At 40.1% G+C, this 17,084-nt stretch overlaps 1 protein-coding gene across 12 annotated transcripts in view; it reads left to right on the forward strand.

The window, feature by feature from the left end:
- SNX10 (sorting nexin 10) overlaps positions 1 to 16,882 on the forward strand; it is a 34,571-nt gene extending 17,689 nt beyond the window's left edge. For 6 of the 12 annotated variants that reach the window (XM_050970415.1, XM_030230897.2, XM_050970416.1 and 3 more), the window contains 5 exons: positions 4,172 to 4,258; positions 6,855 to 6,955; positions 7,519 to 7,617; positions 15,454 to 15,669; positions 16,112 to 16,882. In XM_050970415.1, the coding sequence (XP_050826372.1) occupies positions 4,172 to 4,258; positions 6,855 to 6,955; positions 7,519 to 7,617; positions 15,454 to 15,669; positions 16,112 to 16,190 (582 nt within the window). In that variant the 3' untranslated portion in view covers positions 16,191 to 16,882. Of the gene's footprint in view, positions 1 to 4,171; positions 4,259 to 6,606; positions 6,702 to 6,854; positions 6,956 to 7,518; positions 7,618 to 15,453; positions 15,670 to 16,111 lie in introns of those variants that run through there. The other 6 variants (XM_050970421.1, XM_050970422.1, XM_050970424.1 and 3 more) reach the window with 3 other exon arrangements.
- The last annotated feature ends 202 nt before the right edge of the window (positions 16,883 to 17,084 follow it).

Raw genomic sequence — 17,084 nt, forward strand, 5'->3', positions numbered from 1 at the left:
GAGTAGGTGTAATCCAAGTTTAGGTGTCACTTTGGCCATTTTGTCATTTATGTGTGACCCTATCTACCTGGACTGCTCCTGGCCTTGAGGACAGGGTAGCACAATACCACCAGTGCCATGCTTAAACTGGCTGGTTTAGCCAGGAATTAAAATGCACATCCAGCCAGAAAAACTGCTCTGCAATTCTTGCTTGTTAAGTAGTTCTGACAGCTTTTGGGGCAGATTTAAAGATTCTGAATATTCATGAGGATGTTTAGGCCAGCATGGCTGCTGGGGTCCATATCAAAGCTATAGCTTTAGCAGTTTGAACAGGAAATGGTTTGCCTCTGAATTTAGCAGTTTCTAGAGAGAAGGAATAAATGGAGATGCCACATCTTCCATTCCTTTTCTCTTGAGTATATACTGTTCCCAGTGCAAGAGGCCTCCTTGCCCAGGCCTGGACACTCTTAACTGTCAGCAGCAAATTTTGGTTTTCAGACAATTGTTGCTCTGAAGCGTTACAGGACACATATTCTTGAATGCATTGGTATATGAATCATGTATGGTGCCACTCAAAAAAAAAACCCAAAAAAACCGAACAACACAACTGAGAAAAAAAAAAAAACAAAAACAAAAAAAAAAAAAAAAAAAAACACAAAACAAAACAAAAAAAAAAACCAAAAAAAAAACAAAACTGAAAATATGTGTAGTGTGACGTAATAGCTAGGTAGATCTGCATGCAGTTCTGGAAAAATCAAACAGCACTGGGCAGGGGAGGAAGACACCTTGAACAGGATTGAAGCTGGCAAAAGTAAAAAGTCCCTGAAATCTTGGCTGTCTTTGTACTGAGTCTCCCATGTTGTACAGCTGGACTGCAGTACAGTTTTGTGACAGGTGACTAAGTTAGTCTTCAATGGGTCTGTGGGAGGGAGAGGTCAGCATCACCTCCCCCAGGTGGACAGTGCCTTACTTGAGAAAAGACATGTCTGTTGAGAGTGTCCACAGTTTTATAGCAAAATGGGAAGGGGGAGTGGAGTACATGGAGAGGAGAAAGGCAGTTATTACCCAGCATTGCTGTAATCTCCTGATTGTTTGTGACCTGTGAATGCAGGACAGACTGAGCGTATAACAGCATTCTCACAGAGGAGTGAGTATTCAGCCACCAAACTCTGCTTGGACCATAACACAGCCTGTATGTGAATATAGACCTTTACTCTAGGGATGCAAAAGCATAGGCACCTTTTCTGGCAGTGGATCATCACTTATACTGGGTGGTTAGGTCTGCTTTGATTAGAGCAGTGCTGTTTTCCCAGTGGGATCTTGTTTTCTGGGGAAGATTTAAAGGTCAAGAGAAGGAACAGTTCTACATGTGTAATGCCACTGTTTCAGAGCAGCAAAATCTGTAATGGGAATAACACTTCCTGGATTCAAGAGATGACTAGGGGAAGTAACCCTAAATCTTGAGAAAGGCTGTACATTTTTATTTTTCATTTCTAGTTCCTTACTGTTTATATTGCTTCATTCTAAACTCAGTATTGTCATTTTTTCAGTAAATAAGGGGGGAAAAAAAGGAACACCCAGTCTTCTGTTGAAATCCTAGTGTTTCAAATCAAAGCTGACAGTGACTGTGTCTGAGGGCTGTGTTTTGCCCATCATTTTTCCTCTTGGCTCAGTTCTTTACTGCTTAGACACTTTCTGCCACAGCATATACAGCAGGTCTCATTTCTTTGGTAGGCAGAGTCTGAAGGGTTTTAACTTCCTCCTTGTTGAAACTCAGTGACTAGTTAATTGCAAGTTAAAGGTGTACAGAAGTTTTCCAATGCAAATCTTGTGGTCTGGAATGATTTGCAAGGTAAGCTATAGCTAACCAATAGCTTATCCAGTAGCAACTTTTAGTCACAATACTTTGGTACTATAAAGGTTTGAAAGAAGTATTTTACTTCAAAGACTGTTTTGATTCTGTACAAAGGAGAAGACTATGGAAGGTTATTTGGAAATGGGGTAATTTGGGGAACCTGGACAAAAGGAAAGTCAACAAGAAGCTGATACAGCAGTAGAGGAGAGGAAGGAGACTGAGGTCAGGTTACAAGCAGGCTGCCTGAGGTTGTGACTCCTGTGCTGCAGCAGTTGAAGGGGAGATGAGTGCAGTGTCTTGTTTGAAGCTTCTTGGCATAATTTCTCTTCTTCCACTTGCAGGACTGATGCATTTAGCACTCAGCAAAGAAAAGAAAGTATGTTGAGAAGTGGCTGCAGCTTTGGAGAAGATTGGGAGGGAAATAGGAATTTGGGGAAGACAAAAACTTGTGATGTAAAAAGATGGTACTGTGGGTCTGAAAGTCTGCTCTACCTACCTACCTACCTACCTACCTACCTACCTACCTACCTACCTACCTACCTACCTACCTACCTTTGTATGTTAAATATACAGTGAGGCAGGTGGAGAAAAACAGCCCAAAAAATGGTGTCCTCTCCTGTGTTCAGCACATTGCTGAGTATCTTCTCTGGAGCAGAAATAACTTCCTCATATGTCCCACTAGTGTTTTTGTAAAAGTAAAGGCATGACCCTCAGCTGGTAGAAATGATTAAAGCTCTGATCATTTGTTCCTCTTGTGTCATGCTGGCATGGGGTTAAAAAGCTGCAGGGGAGAATCGGCCCTCTGGTGCTCTTCAGCGATAAAAGAAGCAGCAGAGGTGGCAGGAGGAGCCTTTCAAATATGCTTTATTTGGCAAGGTCTTCATGATATTCACCAGAAGGGCAACACCAATTACACAGAAAACACCCCTGGGACCAGGAGCTGGGCTAAGTAACATAAAACCAAAAGCTGTGTCTGGCCATCAGGCCACAGGCTCCCCATCTCAGTAACACCTGGAAATCAGGAAGGGAAATTATTTAATCCAGACCTTGAATGTCTCCCTGCTACGTACAGAGTGCAATGGCTGTCCAGGAAAAAAGTGTGTCTTTGCCTTTCAAGGTTGTTATTGTTCTCCTGTCTGTCCACTGGAGGTTTGCAGTGGTGGTACATGCAAGTGTGTGTTAGGGGAGAATACTTGGCTGAGAAATAAAGCTTTTGTTTCTGATAGCTTTGGTTTGGACATAGGAAGACATGCTTTGAGAGCTTTCTAGTTCAAGATTTCTTGATTTATGCAAATATGCACTAAAAAAAGCATGGTTTTTTACCAGAGACACTGTCATTCCTCCTACAGTTGATTCCTGTACCTGGCGATCTTGCGCAGTGCCTTCCTCTCAGGGGGAATACATCTACAGCTTAAAGGGATACACTTTTCTTTAAGTCTTTGCTAAGTGGTTGGCTTAGCTTTTGGGGTGAAGAGCTTATTTAAGCAATTGGAGTAGGGCAGCCTGTACATGTGCTCCAGAAGTAGATGGTATTTAGGCATACTTTTGACCTTTGTATTTTAAAGGAATATTTTCCATCCTAGCATGAATATACAGATTTATCAGGATTTTGAGGTTTGGTTTGGTTTTGTTTTTCTACAACAAAATTTTGATCATTAGCTGAAAGTATTGAGAAACATTTAATTCTTCAGTCTCTTCCAATTAGTGTTACATTACAGTAACATCCACAGGCCTTCTCTCTCTCTCTCTCTTTTGGGATCCATCTAAATAATTATGTAAATGTAGAAATCACAAGGAACTAAGCTAGATATGACAACTTCTACAACAAATACTCTATATGATTGTCCCTCCAAAATGGGGAATTTTGCTCTGCAGTGTAGTTGTGTTCCTTCCTTGAGCAGGTTGATGGAACAGAAATGCCCCAGTGCCACATCTGCAGCTGTGCTCTTTGTCAGTGTTGATTACAAATGTGGGAAAAGCCTGAAATACCTGCCTTTTTCTCCTTTACATGGGTGACTTTGTTAGATTTTCAGTTTGTCTCTGCCAAGATCTCGTTTCCCATGCATGAAACATGTATGACTTTTCACAGTGTTACTTATTCTGAAATATTCCTTTTCAGCTAGCAATTTGGCAGGGACTTTCCCAGACATGTGGTGTAGCTCATATGATTCATTGCTTTATGCTTCTCCATTTATAGGGTTGCAAAATTCAATAAAACAGCAGTTCAGCTTTTAATCTGACTCAGTAGTTTGTGGAACAGCAGAACAATCAAGAGAGTCTTTAAGGCTGCCTTTGTCTTCTGAAATTAATTGCTTGATTTTTATTATGCACTTACAGGAATTTGTAACTGTCTTGGTGCGAGACCCCAGGATACAGAAAGAAGACTCATGGCATTCTTACATAGACTATGAGATATTTATTCACGTAAGTATAAAAATATGAGAACAGACTCTTCAGGCTCTTATTGCTGTTTCTGTCCAAGCCAGGGTTGTCTTTGGGATATAAATTTCTGCCTCTGGGATGCCAGAGGCTATTATTCTCTTTTTAACAATGGGGATGCAGTGGAACAGGTAAAGTGGGTTTGCCAATGGCCATGTTGTAGGTTTAGCACAGCTGGGGTGGAACCTGATGTGCTCACATGTGCATTCCACAGTGTCTTGCAACAGCCAATCTTAGCTTTACTTATCAACTAGAAAACTGGTACAGACATTGATATCATACCATCATAGAAGAATGTTGATGTTCAGGTATTCATGGGAAAGTAACTTCCTTTTCATGTAATTATCTGTCTCTTTGTACTTCAAATTCTTCTCCGTTCTTTTTGCCAAGTTATTGGTTGCTGCAATGTGGTTGTTTTCAGTGTACCTTGACATTCATATTATGCTAATTTAGTGGTGCTTGGATGTGTGAAGTAGTTGCATTTGGGTTTGTGATTGTAGTCCACCATATGTTAATGGGAGTGCACTTGGCATTATAGTGCTTTTGTGCCATAAATCTGTCCTATACATAATTTTGTTTTCTTGATTGTTCTTTGGGGGATGACATGTGGAAGATGTTATCCTAATTTGCCAGATCTCTAGATCCAATGATTTTAATTGCAGTGTAAAATGAAGGGACTTGAGAGCACCAAGTTACATGGTTAATGCTTGGCACAAGACCGAAAGCATTTCCTTATTGTGTGGAAGAGTTAAGCAGTTAGTGTATGACAGCAAGCAGTCAAATGATGACTTATTAAATGTCTGTGTGATAAGTACTTCTCTCCTGTGTGGCAATCACAGTTGTGAAACTTTTAAATTTGCAATGTGCTTCAAGTACCGCTTCCACAGCAATTATATTTTTCATTTCCGATCAATAGAAATTCTGTAGATTTGGCAGGCTGGGTGCTGTATCACTGTTTCACCGATATGAGTGCTTCTGAATAAAAATGTATTAAGGCTTTCTTAGTGACTGCTAAGTTTGGGAGATGTTGTTTAGACCCAGTGTGTCTTCATTCAACTCCAGCCAGCAGCTAACCACCATACAGCTACTTGCTCACATCCCCTCTGCCCCAGCAGCAGGATGGAGGGAGGAGAATTGTGGGGGTGAAAGGGAGAACACCTGTGGGTTGAGATAAGAACAGTTTAGTAATTGAGATGTAGAAATAACATTAATAATAATATTAATAATAATATTAATTACTAATAAAGAAAAATTTAAAATAAAAATAAATAAAACCGTAGAAAGACAAGTGATGCAAATGAAAACACAGGCTCAGCACAAAATAACCAGTGTCCAGCTAGTCCCTCATTGGCAGTCCCCAGCCAATCTCCACCCTAGTTTGTTGTTGAGCATGATGCCATATGGTATGGAATATCCCTTTGGTCAGTTGGGATCAGCTGTCCCAGCTGTGTTTCCTCAAAGTTCCCCTTGCACCCCCAACCTGCTCGCTGGTGGGCTGGGGTGAGGAGCAGAAAAGGCCTGGCTCTGTGCAAGCACTGCTGAGCAGTAACTAAAACATCCCTGTGTTACCAGCACTGTTTTCAGCACAGATCCAAAACACAGCCCCAGCTACTGTGAAGGAAATTAACTTTACCCAGCCAATGCCAGCATGCAGTGATGTATGATCCATCACTCAACATCTCTGAAGCTATTAAGCATCAACTCAGCTTCCTGCCACCACAGTGCCACGGCTTTGGGACACCAAGCCCCTAGGTCAGTCCTACCATCCAGACTTCTCAGTGGACTCCAAGTATTGTGTCTGCCTGGCTTTTAGGCCAGCTAAGTTCCACTTCTACCCAGCTCTTAGAGCATTTCTCTTCTCAAACTGTGGAGTATCCTGGGTGTGCTCCTCTGTTCCAGGAGACTGACATCTCTGTGCTCTCTACAGGCTGCATCTTGTGGCTGGCTGGAGTTATGGCTCCTGGCAGGTAGGGAGGGTAGACTGGTCTGCAGGCAGTTTGCTAATGGAGTCCTGTCTGCTATATGGGATTTCATCTAAATGTATGCTCTGTGGGAAAATTTGGCAGAAGTATTTAATTTCCACAGATTGTTTCTCTTTTGATGAATTGGCATTTTCCTAGTGAACTAATAGTGTTCTGTGGGAAAATTTCCAAATACTGCTACTTGCAGAGAGCAGTCAGCTTTGCTTTGATTTAAGTTGGGACTGCACACTAAAAAAACTGTGTACCTGTTTGCAGGATTGTAACTAGAATAGCTAGAATCTTTTTCCCCTGCAAAGATTGGCATTATCTACTGAAACTTTTTTCTGAGGTCTGTTTTTCCTGTTACTGTAGGTTGTACTGTAATCCAAATCTCTTCCTTTTAAAAAGAAAGCAATGAAAAATATTTCCCTGAGAAGCAGTAGAAACTGTCAGCAGTCCTGCCTGAGGTAAAGCACAGCCCTTAACATAAACTGAATTAATGTCAAGCTTTCCATTGGTGTCTCGGGCGTTAGTATAACATCTTGGATGTGTTGTTAATACCATGCCTGCACTTTAGCTTAAGCTGATTTGCAAAGTAAATGTATTTTATTTCCCAACAGACAAACAGTATATGCTTTACAAGGAAAACATCCTGTGTTAGACGACGCTATCGAGAATTTGTTTGGCTCCGGCAGAGGCTTCAGAGCAATGCAGTTCTTATGTGAGCAACTCTATATGTGGCTGTTTAATAATCTGTCAGTCATGGAGGGAAGGATTGTTTCATCCTAATTCAGAGAACTGCAGAAAGCAGATCTGGAAAGTATCCTGTGTTTCCTACTAGCACAAGATTATTCTGTAGAATGCATTTTATGTGCTTTAAACCCAGAAGAATGTGGTTTGTACTCACAGCCTTTTTTTGGTGAGCCCCCCTCTAATTTGTAAGAGACTTGATCTGTTTTTTCTTTTGCTATGCAGGAGTAGCAGAAATAACAGTCTAGTGTAGGTGTTTTTACCTCCTCTGTGTTCTTCTTCAATGTGCTTAGGTCTTGCAAGCACCATAAGAGACCCAACCAGACATGGATGCAGGCTTAACTGGACCAGAAAAATCAGATTAATTTATTTTTCCCCTTTGAGGTGTGTGAGAAACCCTTCAGTTTCTCAACCTTGTGTTCCAAAATGATTTCAAGAGCTTCTGAAACATGCTTGGGGTTGCCTTTTACTTTCTGCATTTTTCTCTGCTGTTTCACATTTGGTTTTAACTGTATTTTTTTCCTGTTAATAAAGACAGCTACCTGAACTGCCATCCAAAACTCCGTTTTTCAATATGAACAATCCTAATCACGTGGACCATCGTCGTCAGGGTCTGCAAGAATTCCTGGAAAAGTAAGTACAGCCTATCCAGAGGTGTTGGAATTTTTATGAGGTCATCAATTTCTGGTTTAAAATAGCTCATCTCTGGTACTTGAGAGCCACCATGTGGTCATCTGTACATGCTACATGTTTAGCTATATTTTTTTACTTGCACTGTCATAATTCATACACGTGACTTCAGCTCTATTGGTTGGTTAAAAGGAGACTTCAGCTGGCACTTTTCCATTGTGTTTCATTGCACTGATTATAGATAATAGGCTTAAATTTAAATCACTTTGCAATTGCATACTAAGTTTGGGAGATCTTTCACTGTGATGTCTATTTCTAGCTTTCAATAAGGAGCTGGATATTCTTGTACAAAGAAAGCTCCCCCCTTTATGTTCATGGAAAATCAGTGTCTTTGTGGGCTAAACCCCTGTGAGCCTGGGAGAATTCTCTAGTGAGATCTCCTAACACAGAGCTTTCCTAAAATGCAAATTGCTTTGTTTACCAGTCCCACTAGCATAAGCAAGCTCTAGCAGCTGTGACCATTTTCAGTGCAGCTGCAATCTGTATAAAATCATTCATCAGGTTTAGCTAATCCCTGACCTGCATTGCAAGGGAGTAGTGTGTGAGTTTCAGTACTGCATCCCTCAGTCCCACTGCTAGGACCACTTCACCTTCTACAGAGGCTGAGCCCCTGTTGGTGTAATTTTCTGCTTTTTCTCTGCCATTCTTGTGTCCTAGCACTGCTGGTGTGAGAGCAGGCTGCTCACAGCTGCTGGAGCAGGAGCTGTGTGAGCCTCTGCTGGCTGCCTTTAGCTGCTGCTCAGGGTAAGGGCATGGTGAAACACTGCAAGTAGAGACTATTCATCTTCTTTCCAGTCAGTGTATTATAAGCCTCCCTAACAGACAACAAATCATTGGTCCCAAGGTATATTTGTTAGGCTTAGCAGCTGAAGGCAGGGACAGCTAACTGCTGCAGGAATGATATTCTGCATGCAGTTATATAGGATCAGTGGCCAAAAGGTCAGCCAATAAATACTGGCTGAAGGCATGTGAGGCAGGGAAGAGAAAGCAGAAAAGGATTAGAGGGTATTTTTACACCTCAGGAAAGAAAAGCAGTGAAATGGAAGGGCTGTGCTCCTAGAAGCATGTCAGTGATAATATGAAGAGTGTGGTAGCTCAGGTTCCAGTGTCTGAGCAGTTCTGTCTTAGCTGTGCTGCCCCATGGAGTAGTGTATCTCAAAAAACACTCTCATTTTGAAAGAGGCCAGTCTGGTAACAAGGTATATCAGCATCAGAAATGTTTACAACTGCTGTCTGCACTTCAAAAGGCAAAACAGAAAGGTAGATTATCTTGAAAGACATCCTCATGCTCCAATTTTGTGGATGACTGTAGTTGAAGTGAGTACTGACAGCAGAAAATGACAGCATGTGGAGAATTTCATCATGCTCCTGTTAGTCCAGGAGTGTGAAAAGAGGCAGCTCAATTGTAAGGTAATGATTTAAATATTTGAACTTGAGTGCAAGAAAAGTGCCAGCTTTCTCTCAGCCCTGGGGAGCATTTGGAAGGCATTTTCAGAGGCTGTGTTGAGATGCTCTGGCCTGGCACCGTGTGTGCTGTACCATTGCCCTCTGCTGGCTGGATCCGCTGTGCTGCTGCTCACAGAAGGCATCTTCCTATTGGCCCAGCTGCCGTGATGCTTTTCCCCCTCCCATTTATGAAGCTGAACCAAAGGTTATGATTCTTTTTCTGAAATTGAATTTTGTGGAACTCCCTAATGAGAGTTGGTATAAAATATATATACACCTGTGTATAATATATAGGTATAATATATGCATGTTTGTAAAATATACACATATATTCTGTATAGATGTATGATCTGTGTGTACTATATGCATATATGTACAATATATGCATATGGTACAGAGATATTACATATAATATACACATTGGAATTTACTGAAGCTCTGGGTCTGGATGCTGCACGTTCTGATACACTAAAAAAGGGGGACCCTAACCCAAGACTGCTAAGCTGAGAGCTCCATTCACCCCAGCAATGACAAGCTCACAATCCTACTGGTGTTTCTTTGTAGCAGTGGGAAGAAATTTGATTCGAGCTTACATGGATCTGTCTGGGCAGAGGTTCGCAGGTACATTTTTAAATGCCTGCCTGTGATGCAGGAATCCCAGGTGTTACTAGGATCCAAGATATCTCTGAACAGGGGGTTTAGATCTTTCACAGTCATGGTTTGTGCCCTGTGCTGTATGACCAGATTGCTGTAGTGCCTGCCTGTGCAGGAGCCAGGATTGAGCAGCTGGAGGCTCTCTAGAGCTCAGCTTCTGGCCCTGGGAACACTTCCATATTGCCTATATGTGGATGGCTACAGAGCTCTGTTATCCTTTCTCACTTTCCACTCCAGGGTGAGTTAGCAGAGGGCACAGTGTGTACTTAGAGCCATTGTGAAGCTTCTCCGTGCTGAGCACAGTAGCGTAAGAATTAGGCCAACAGCTGGGAAGTTAAGCACTAGACTTTGGTGAAATCTGGGAACAGGTGTCCCATTTTGATTTGGTTTTACTGCACAAATGCAGTGTAAGATCTACTTGTCTTACAGGTTATTATCTCTGAGTGATGAAGAGCTGTAAAGCTCACTTCTTGTCTGGGCATAATTTAATATTTCAAGAGGCCATTTGCATTAACGGAAGTCCGCTAGCCCCTTTTCAATTATGAATTACTTTGTAAGAATAAGGAAAATTATGTGTTTTTCCTGCTAAGTATCCCTGTCCTTTGAGGATGCCTGTGAATTCACAGAAAAGTTTATTCTTAAACTAGAGGTCAAAATTAAAACACTATCTTATAATTTTAGCTTTTGCAAGATCCTCTTTGCTTTCATCCATTTTTAGCTGTTGCAGGTCTAACTTTGGGATTTAGATTACCCTCAGAGAAGATCAAGTGGGTTTGCTCACGAGAACACTAATTAACAAAGCCATTTTGAATGAAGTTGAGTTCAGTTGATGACTTTTTTTTTTAATTGAATATAGTCGGATCCCAAAAACTTACGTGGTTTAGGGAGAAGGATTACTCTTCAATTACTTTTCAGACATGCAGTTTATGATGGGGTGGAAGACACTGAGAATTTGGGGAAACAAAATGCATGGATCCACAGGGAACAGCGGGCATCCACAGTGTGCTGCTGCAGAGGGCCATGCATTGGGCTTGCTGGGTGCCAGAGTGAGGAAGCCACATAAAATTCATCTGCCTAAGGCAGAGCCCTTTTCTGAAGGTGTCTGGTGTCAGGAACCTCCTTGCCTTTTCCACTGGAGTCCCACGAGCTGCAGCTGGTGCAGGCTCAGAGGTCTCTTCTGGAGGTGTCTCCACTAGGTGCTGTCTCAGGGATGTGGAAAGTGGGAGACTGGCTCCTAGAGGGATGGATGCCAGCTTGCCCCTGCCAGGGGCTCAGGCAGGAGCATTGGCAGTTGTAGGGCAGGTGGAACCACCTTGGCCAAGTTGCCTCTCTCCAGTGGATCCTTGCTGTTGTTTCCTATCTGGTGAGGGAATAATGTGTAGCAGGCACATGTGGCTTAATCTTCTCCTAACCGCACGCATTTTCACATACCCAACAGTTGCTTCACAGTTGCTTGATATCAGTAACATTTCCTCCCTTATAAAAGCGAAGGAGGAAACACAGTCAGTTTTTGTAAAGAGGAAACTGGGGCTTTGTTTGGTGTGGGCTGGGGCTGAGGGGCTGGATGCTCAATAGAGGGCACCACAGCACAGGCTGTCATCCGTCTCTCAGCTCCTTGGGTTTTTCCCTTGCTCTCGTGAGCTGTTGTAAATGGGCAGAGGAAATTTGTCGAAAACAAAATCGGAGTGTTAACCTTCCACACACATTCAAGTACACATCTGTCATTGTATTAGGTTACAGTAGATACAGGAAATCTTTAGTTAGGATTAAGTTGTACTGTTCGGCCATATGTTGTTTTTCTCCAGCAGAACAGTGTATAATATACATAATAAAATCATGGTGAAGAAAACCAGATTTTGGACCTTGTCCAAATAACAAAAAACACATGCTTTTTTTTTTTTGTAAATATTTTTGCCATAACACAGGAAAAGAGAAATATTCCTCATATAGTATCCAGCATTTCCTCAAAAATGACATTATTTCTTCTGCTTATGATGTTTTTCAGTCTTGCTTCTTTAAAGGTCTCGAGATCACGAGCATTTACTGAAACTTACAAACAAAGATTCACGTGGCTGTGAATAAAAAATTACTTTATTATCTCTAATTCTAATGTAGAGCCTTATCTTGCAGTCCCCTTAATCACATAAGTAGTCATTATGCATGTGAGTAGTCTGGCCAAGAGGAGTGAAATCTCTGACAAGTAATGACTGCTGATGGGATCAAGACTTGCAGGGTTTAGCCTTTCCTTCTTCTTGCAGGCGTGCATAGAAGGTCTGTTGTTCTCTTCAGCATGCTCAGTCAGTTCATAGGAATGATTACCATGAGCCGTGACTCTCCAGTGGCGCTGATTTCCATCACTGTGAGCACAGCCCTGCCTGCATTGGCTGCAGTGAAAGTGCAGAAGCAGAGCTGGGAGCTCAGCTGGCTGTGTCGAGGCTGCGCACGCGCCAAGCCTCCGTGAACACATCTGAGTATTAATGTTGTGATGCTCCTCCCTTCCTCCTGCCTTTTTAATTTGTCAGGTGGTGGTTTGCAATTTTCATTTTTTAAATCCTTGAAGCCAAGTCTAAGTTTTAAATGTCAAGGCCTTCACACAGTGAGCCCTCAGGACAGCAAATATCCCCAGAGAGCAACTGCTATACCAGCACTAAATACTGCTAGTACCATCTGGTGACAAATGTGTGGGTACTCCCTTGAAGAAGGAGTATTTTGAACAGGAAAGCATAACACTTACGGGGTAATGCAGAATTTATTTTACATTTTGATTGCTTGAAGCTTGCAATTAAAAAGCAGTCCAACCTGTTGGTTCAGAGGGGGTGGGAAAAGCAGCAGTTATTTTTTAATTAAGAAAAAACAGAAATTTTTCAAGGGTACAACCAGGTAAAAGGTATTTGTTTATCTGCTTTCAGGATGGTTTTAAATTACTTGCAAAATGCATTGAGTGTTTGGTCTCAGTGTGAATGCATAGTGAACACACACATACACATATATGAGTGTGGGTGTGATTAGCTTTATGAACATCTTTCCATTTCTGCACCTTGGTTTCTCTTCACTCCCTTCACCTCCAGGTGGCACTATGAAGCAAAAAAGAAAATTACTGTGAAATAATGAGTCCAATGTAAAGTAAAATTGGAAATTGAATTATAGCTACAGAAAAAGGACAGTAGCCTTGAGGTCCTGATCAGTCTGTACTCTTATCACTTTTGTTTGCTGTTCCATGTGTTAGGTTACTGCTGAGTTAATAACAGTGCTTTAGCAGTTCAAGGCTTAGCAGAATTGTACTGGACATGAAATAAAGCTAAAATGAATTTGTGTCCAATATCATTGACATTAGTGCTCATTACTTCTCTGGTGTAATGCCTCAAACCATCTAAAATCAATTTTAAAGATTACCCGTTATTTTATAAAGAAAATAAAATACATTTCAAACAGCAACAGAGCTGTAAGTGTAGTGTAATCTCATGAACAGTTAGTTACTCGTGTTTTCACTGGTTGGCAGGAAACTTTTGAAGGTACAGCAAGAGGAAAATCTGTGAAACTAAATGCCATTCACAGAATTTAATGACTTGGCTTTTTGCTGTGTTACTTGGCATTAGACACAAAAATGTTAGAATTGCAGAAATGTGCATCTCCTCATGGTGCCTGAGAAAAACAGTAACTGTAGTTACTCTACAGGAAACTCCGGCACATTATTTTTCTTTTGTTTTTCTTCTTTTTTTTTTTTTTTTTTTTTTTAATTTTTTTTTTTTTAAGAGAAGTAGAATATTTACTCTGCTACTTGCATAAGCTATAAAAGTGGATTTATTGTTTGGAATGATACCTCTGCTTTTTGTTGCAATGTAAGTCTTTGTTTGGAATGTGCGTTTATCAAGAGTCAAGGCTGAAATCCTCTTTTAGTGGCTGCTGAATGATGGCTTTTCAAACTGTAATCATGAAGCTGTTGCTGTCAAGGTGTGTGGACCTGTAAATTCTGCTTTGAATCATTTTTACACAGCCTTTGCTGGATTTTAGACTACAAAGAAGTTTTTCTGTTAATACATTACCCACATTGATTTTATAGACGTCTATTTGCTATTAAAATTGTGAGAACTCAGATTGGATTAAAAAGGCTTTCTCTGTGTGTGAAAAGTGTGCTTATTTTGAACTTCAGCAAAATCTGGTCTTTCTGAGACTCTGTTTCACCCACACCTGGTAGATCATTAGGGTTGTTGGAGGCATTTCCTCATTGGAAGGTGTCAGAGTTGGAGTTGTTAGGTTGAGACTGCGTGTTCACCTAGGCAAGTGAAATGTGCATGCACACAAGTATCTCGTGGTTTCATGTAGATATCTCTTACTACTTCTTTTAATTTGACAGATTTTTATGGGCTTGAATGAAGCCAGAAATCCTTTGTGTGTTTATTAAATGTTATTGTAATCTTGGCTGCTTTAGAGAACAGTTTTCAGAACGTATTTGTGTTTAAAACATTACAGTCCAAACACACCATTAATCTTATTCAAGAGAAGGAACTAATCAGTTACACTTTTCATTTTAGTCAGAGTACCTTTAAAATGCAATATTTCTTTCTGCTCTTACTAGTTCTTACATTAATGTCATCTCTTGTTTCCTGTTGCACAGCAATGACTTTTTTTGGTAAAAACTGTAGCCTAAATGGGTATAAATAGGTAAGTATTGAGTCTGAGTAGCTTTGAGATGTTTAAAGATATTTTAATAATTTTCTGTGGAGCATTCTTTGGCATGGTCATAACCTCTGATGTCTTTATTACACGAATGAAATGGTACACACAAATTGAAGAAGTTTGTTGTTAATCATTCTAGGATTTGTATAGTAAAGAATTCCTTCTTTAAAGAAATGTTGAAGAAAAGTTGTTATCTTTTCTTTATAAATAGAGACAATGATCCTCAATTTTCAGGCCTTGGAAAAGTCTCTCTACAACTTTCTGTGTTACTGGAATGTATTGTATTTTGTTTACTTTCATGTGTTTTAAGTAAATACTCTGTGCTAAATTTATTTGGAGGCTTAATTTAAAATATATATGAACCAAATTTTAAAACCTATTTTTGAAAATAATAGCTGGAATTAAATAAAATTTAAGAGTCCCTGAAAACTACCTGCAAGTAAATTAAAAACAGAATAACAGTGTAAATAATTTTGGCTAGTGTTGGCTCAGTTGTTGACAAGTATTCCAGAGCCCTGATGTTGCACATGTATGAAGTCTGTTCTGCCTACACACTGTCTCTCTACACACTTCTTTACTCCACCAAATAAATTGGTGATGTGTAATTTTTATAAAAGCTTGGCTATTAAAAAAAAAGAGAGACCAAATTTTTGTAAGAGTATATGCCTCCAACTGCCTAAAAATCATTAATTGATCCATGTGGTAATAGCAGATGGTTAAATGGAAGAAATGTCCTTGAAGTTATTCTAATAGCAGATGTGCCTCACTATTAGCTTCATGTTTTTACTCACCTAAAATTCCAAATAATGTAATAAGAAAGTAACACGCACCTAATCATTTTAATATGTTCATTGCCTTCTGTTACTGATTTAGGATTCATCTGAAAACTTTAAAAACAGGACATCATTTAGAATTTCTTATGGGAAAACACTTCAGAATATATATATATGTGTGTGTGTGTGTAGGTTATATATAAACATTTGCCTTTTTTTCATTTTCCAGGATCCTACAAGATGCATTATTGCTCTCAGATAGTAGGCTTCACCTCTTCCTACAGACTCAGCTGAGCCCAGAAGACATGGAGGCCTGTGTGTCTGGACAGACCAAATACTCTGTTGCTGATGCGATTCTCAGTTTTGCCTCTCTGAACAGACGCTTTCCTATAGAAGATGAAGAGGAAAAAAAAGGAAAAAACGATGCAGACTCTGATTCAGAGAGGTGATTTCTGTATATCCTTACTTTCTGAGGTTATATATCCATATATACACATGCACATGCTTCACTTTTTTGTTGATGTAATACTAAGATAATGAAAAAATTAATTGACTGAGATTTTATTGAGCTGTGACAGCTCATCATAGAAGTCTTCACACACACCTCCACACTGAATTAATGAATGCAGTAGAAATTCAATTATCTGCATTCTGATTATGTGAATTTCATTTAGTCAGACTTGAATTATTCGCGTTTAAATTATCTTGCTAAAAAAATATCCAACTGCACTCCAAATGGCTAATTAAAAGTCCAAATTTCCTGTCTCTCTTTGTGACTGGAGATAATTAAAGTTCTCCTCTGTTACTCAGGCTTTGAGTGTGTTGTGAAAACCAATTTCCTCCTTTTATTTTTTTTTTTTCTTCCCCCCCTCTCCCCTTTTCTGCAGTTCATCCTCCGGGCTCGGACCTAGTGATGACAGCATTTCATGTGGATGTAAAGCAAGCCCAGCTTCTGAAGAATCATGAAAAATCATTCCTGTATTGCTACCTTAAGGACAGTACAGAGCAGTTTCTGCTTTGTTTACTGGTTATTTGTACCACACAGCAGGGCTGTCTGGTAACATGAATCTGAAAGACCCATTTTAATGCAACCATATGTCCTTACAAAATACTCAAAACAGACCTATCTTTTTGGTGATTTTTTTTTAATGTATCTTGGTGAAGGTCTACATGCTACCTATTTATGTTTTTGTGACTATTAAAATCTCAGTATTGGGTAAGTCATGCTCTTCTGATATGTGGCAGTTAAAATAATTCCTTCAGTGAGTGTGTGTCTCAGATTTAAAAAATAAAGATAACTTAATTCCTCTTCTTAAAAGTTGGTATATCATATCAAACATATTCAAAGCATCTTTTAGTCATTTGCATCAGAGAAGTTTCATCTTTAGAAGTCATTTGACATTGGTGATGAAATTACACACCCCACCAAGGTACTCACTTTTTAAAGTAGCTCAGCAACATCAGCAAAACAACATTGGTACAAACTATATGCTGCTGACAATTTGAGATATAAATACATCTTCCTCTGGTCCTTCTGTAGTGTTTATGGAAAGACTGGTTTTATCATGCGTAAGTACTGAAGGCAAAAATTCTTGAGCATGGTTGCTTAGAAGTTTAGAAATATAAATAAAAATTACATCATTTCTAGGCTTGCTGGAGATTCTCAGCTCCCAGGGAATTATGGATACTCATTCCCAGTGAAAATCCTGGATGAGGTCCATCAAAACCAATGGCTGAATTTTGCAATGACCTCGCTAGGGCCAGGACTTCACCCAACATGTTTAACTTTGGGCATCTATATTTGAAGGTGCTGGTAGAGGTGTTTGAGTTCAGCAGCTGAAGTGGGGAGTATCTCTCTCT

This window comes from Serinus canaria, chromosome 2 (genome assembly GCF_022539315.1).
Source record: "Serinus canaria isolate serCan28SL12 chromosome 2, serCan2020, whole genome shotgun sequence".
Lineage (NCBI taxonomy): Eukaryota > Metazoa > Chordata > Aves > Passeriformes > Fringillidae > Serinus > Serinus canaria.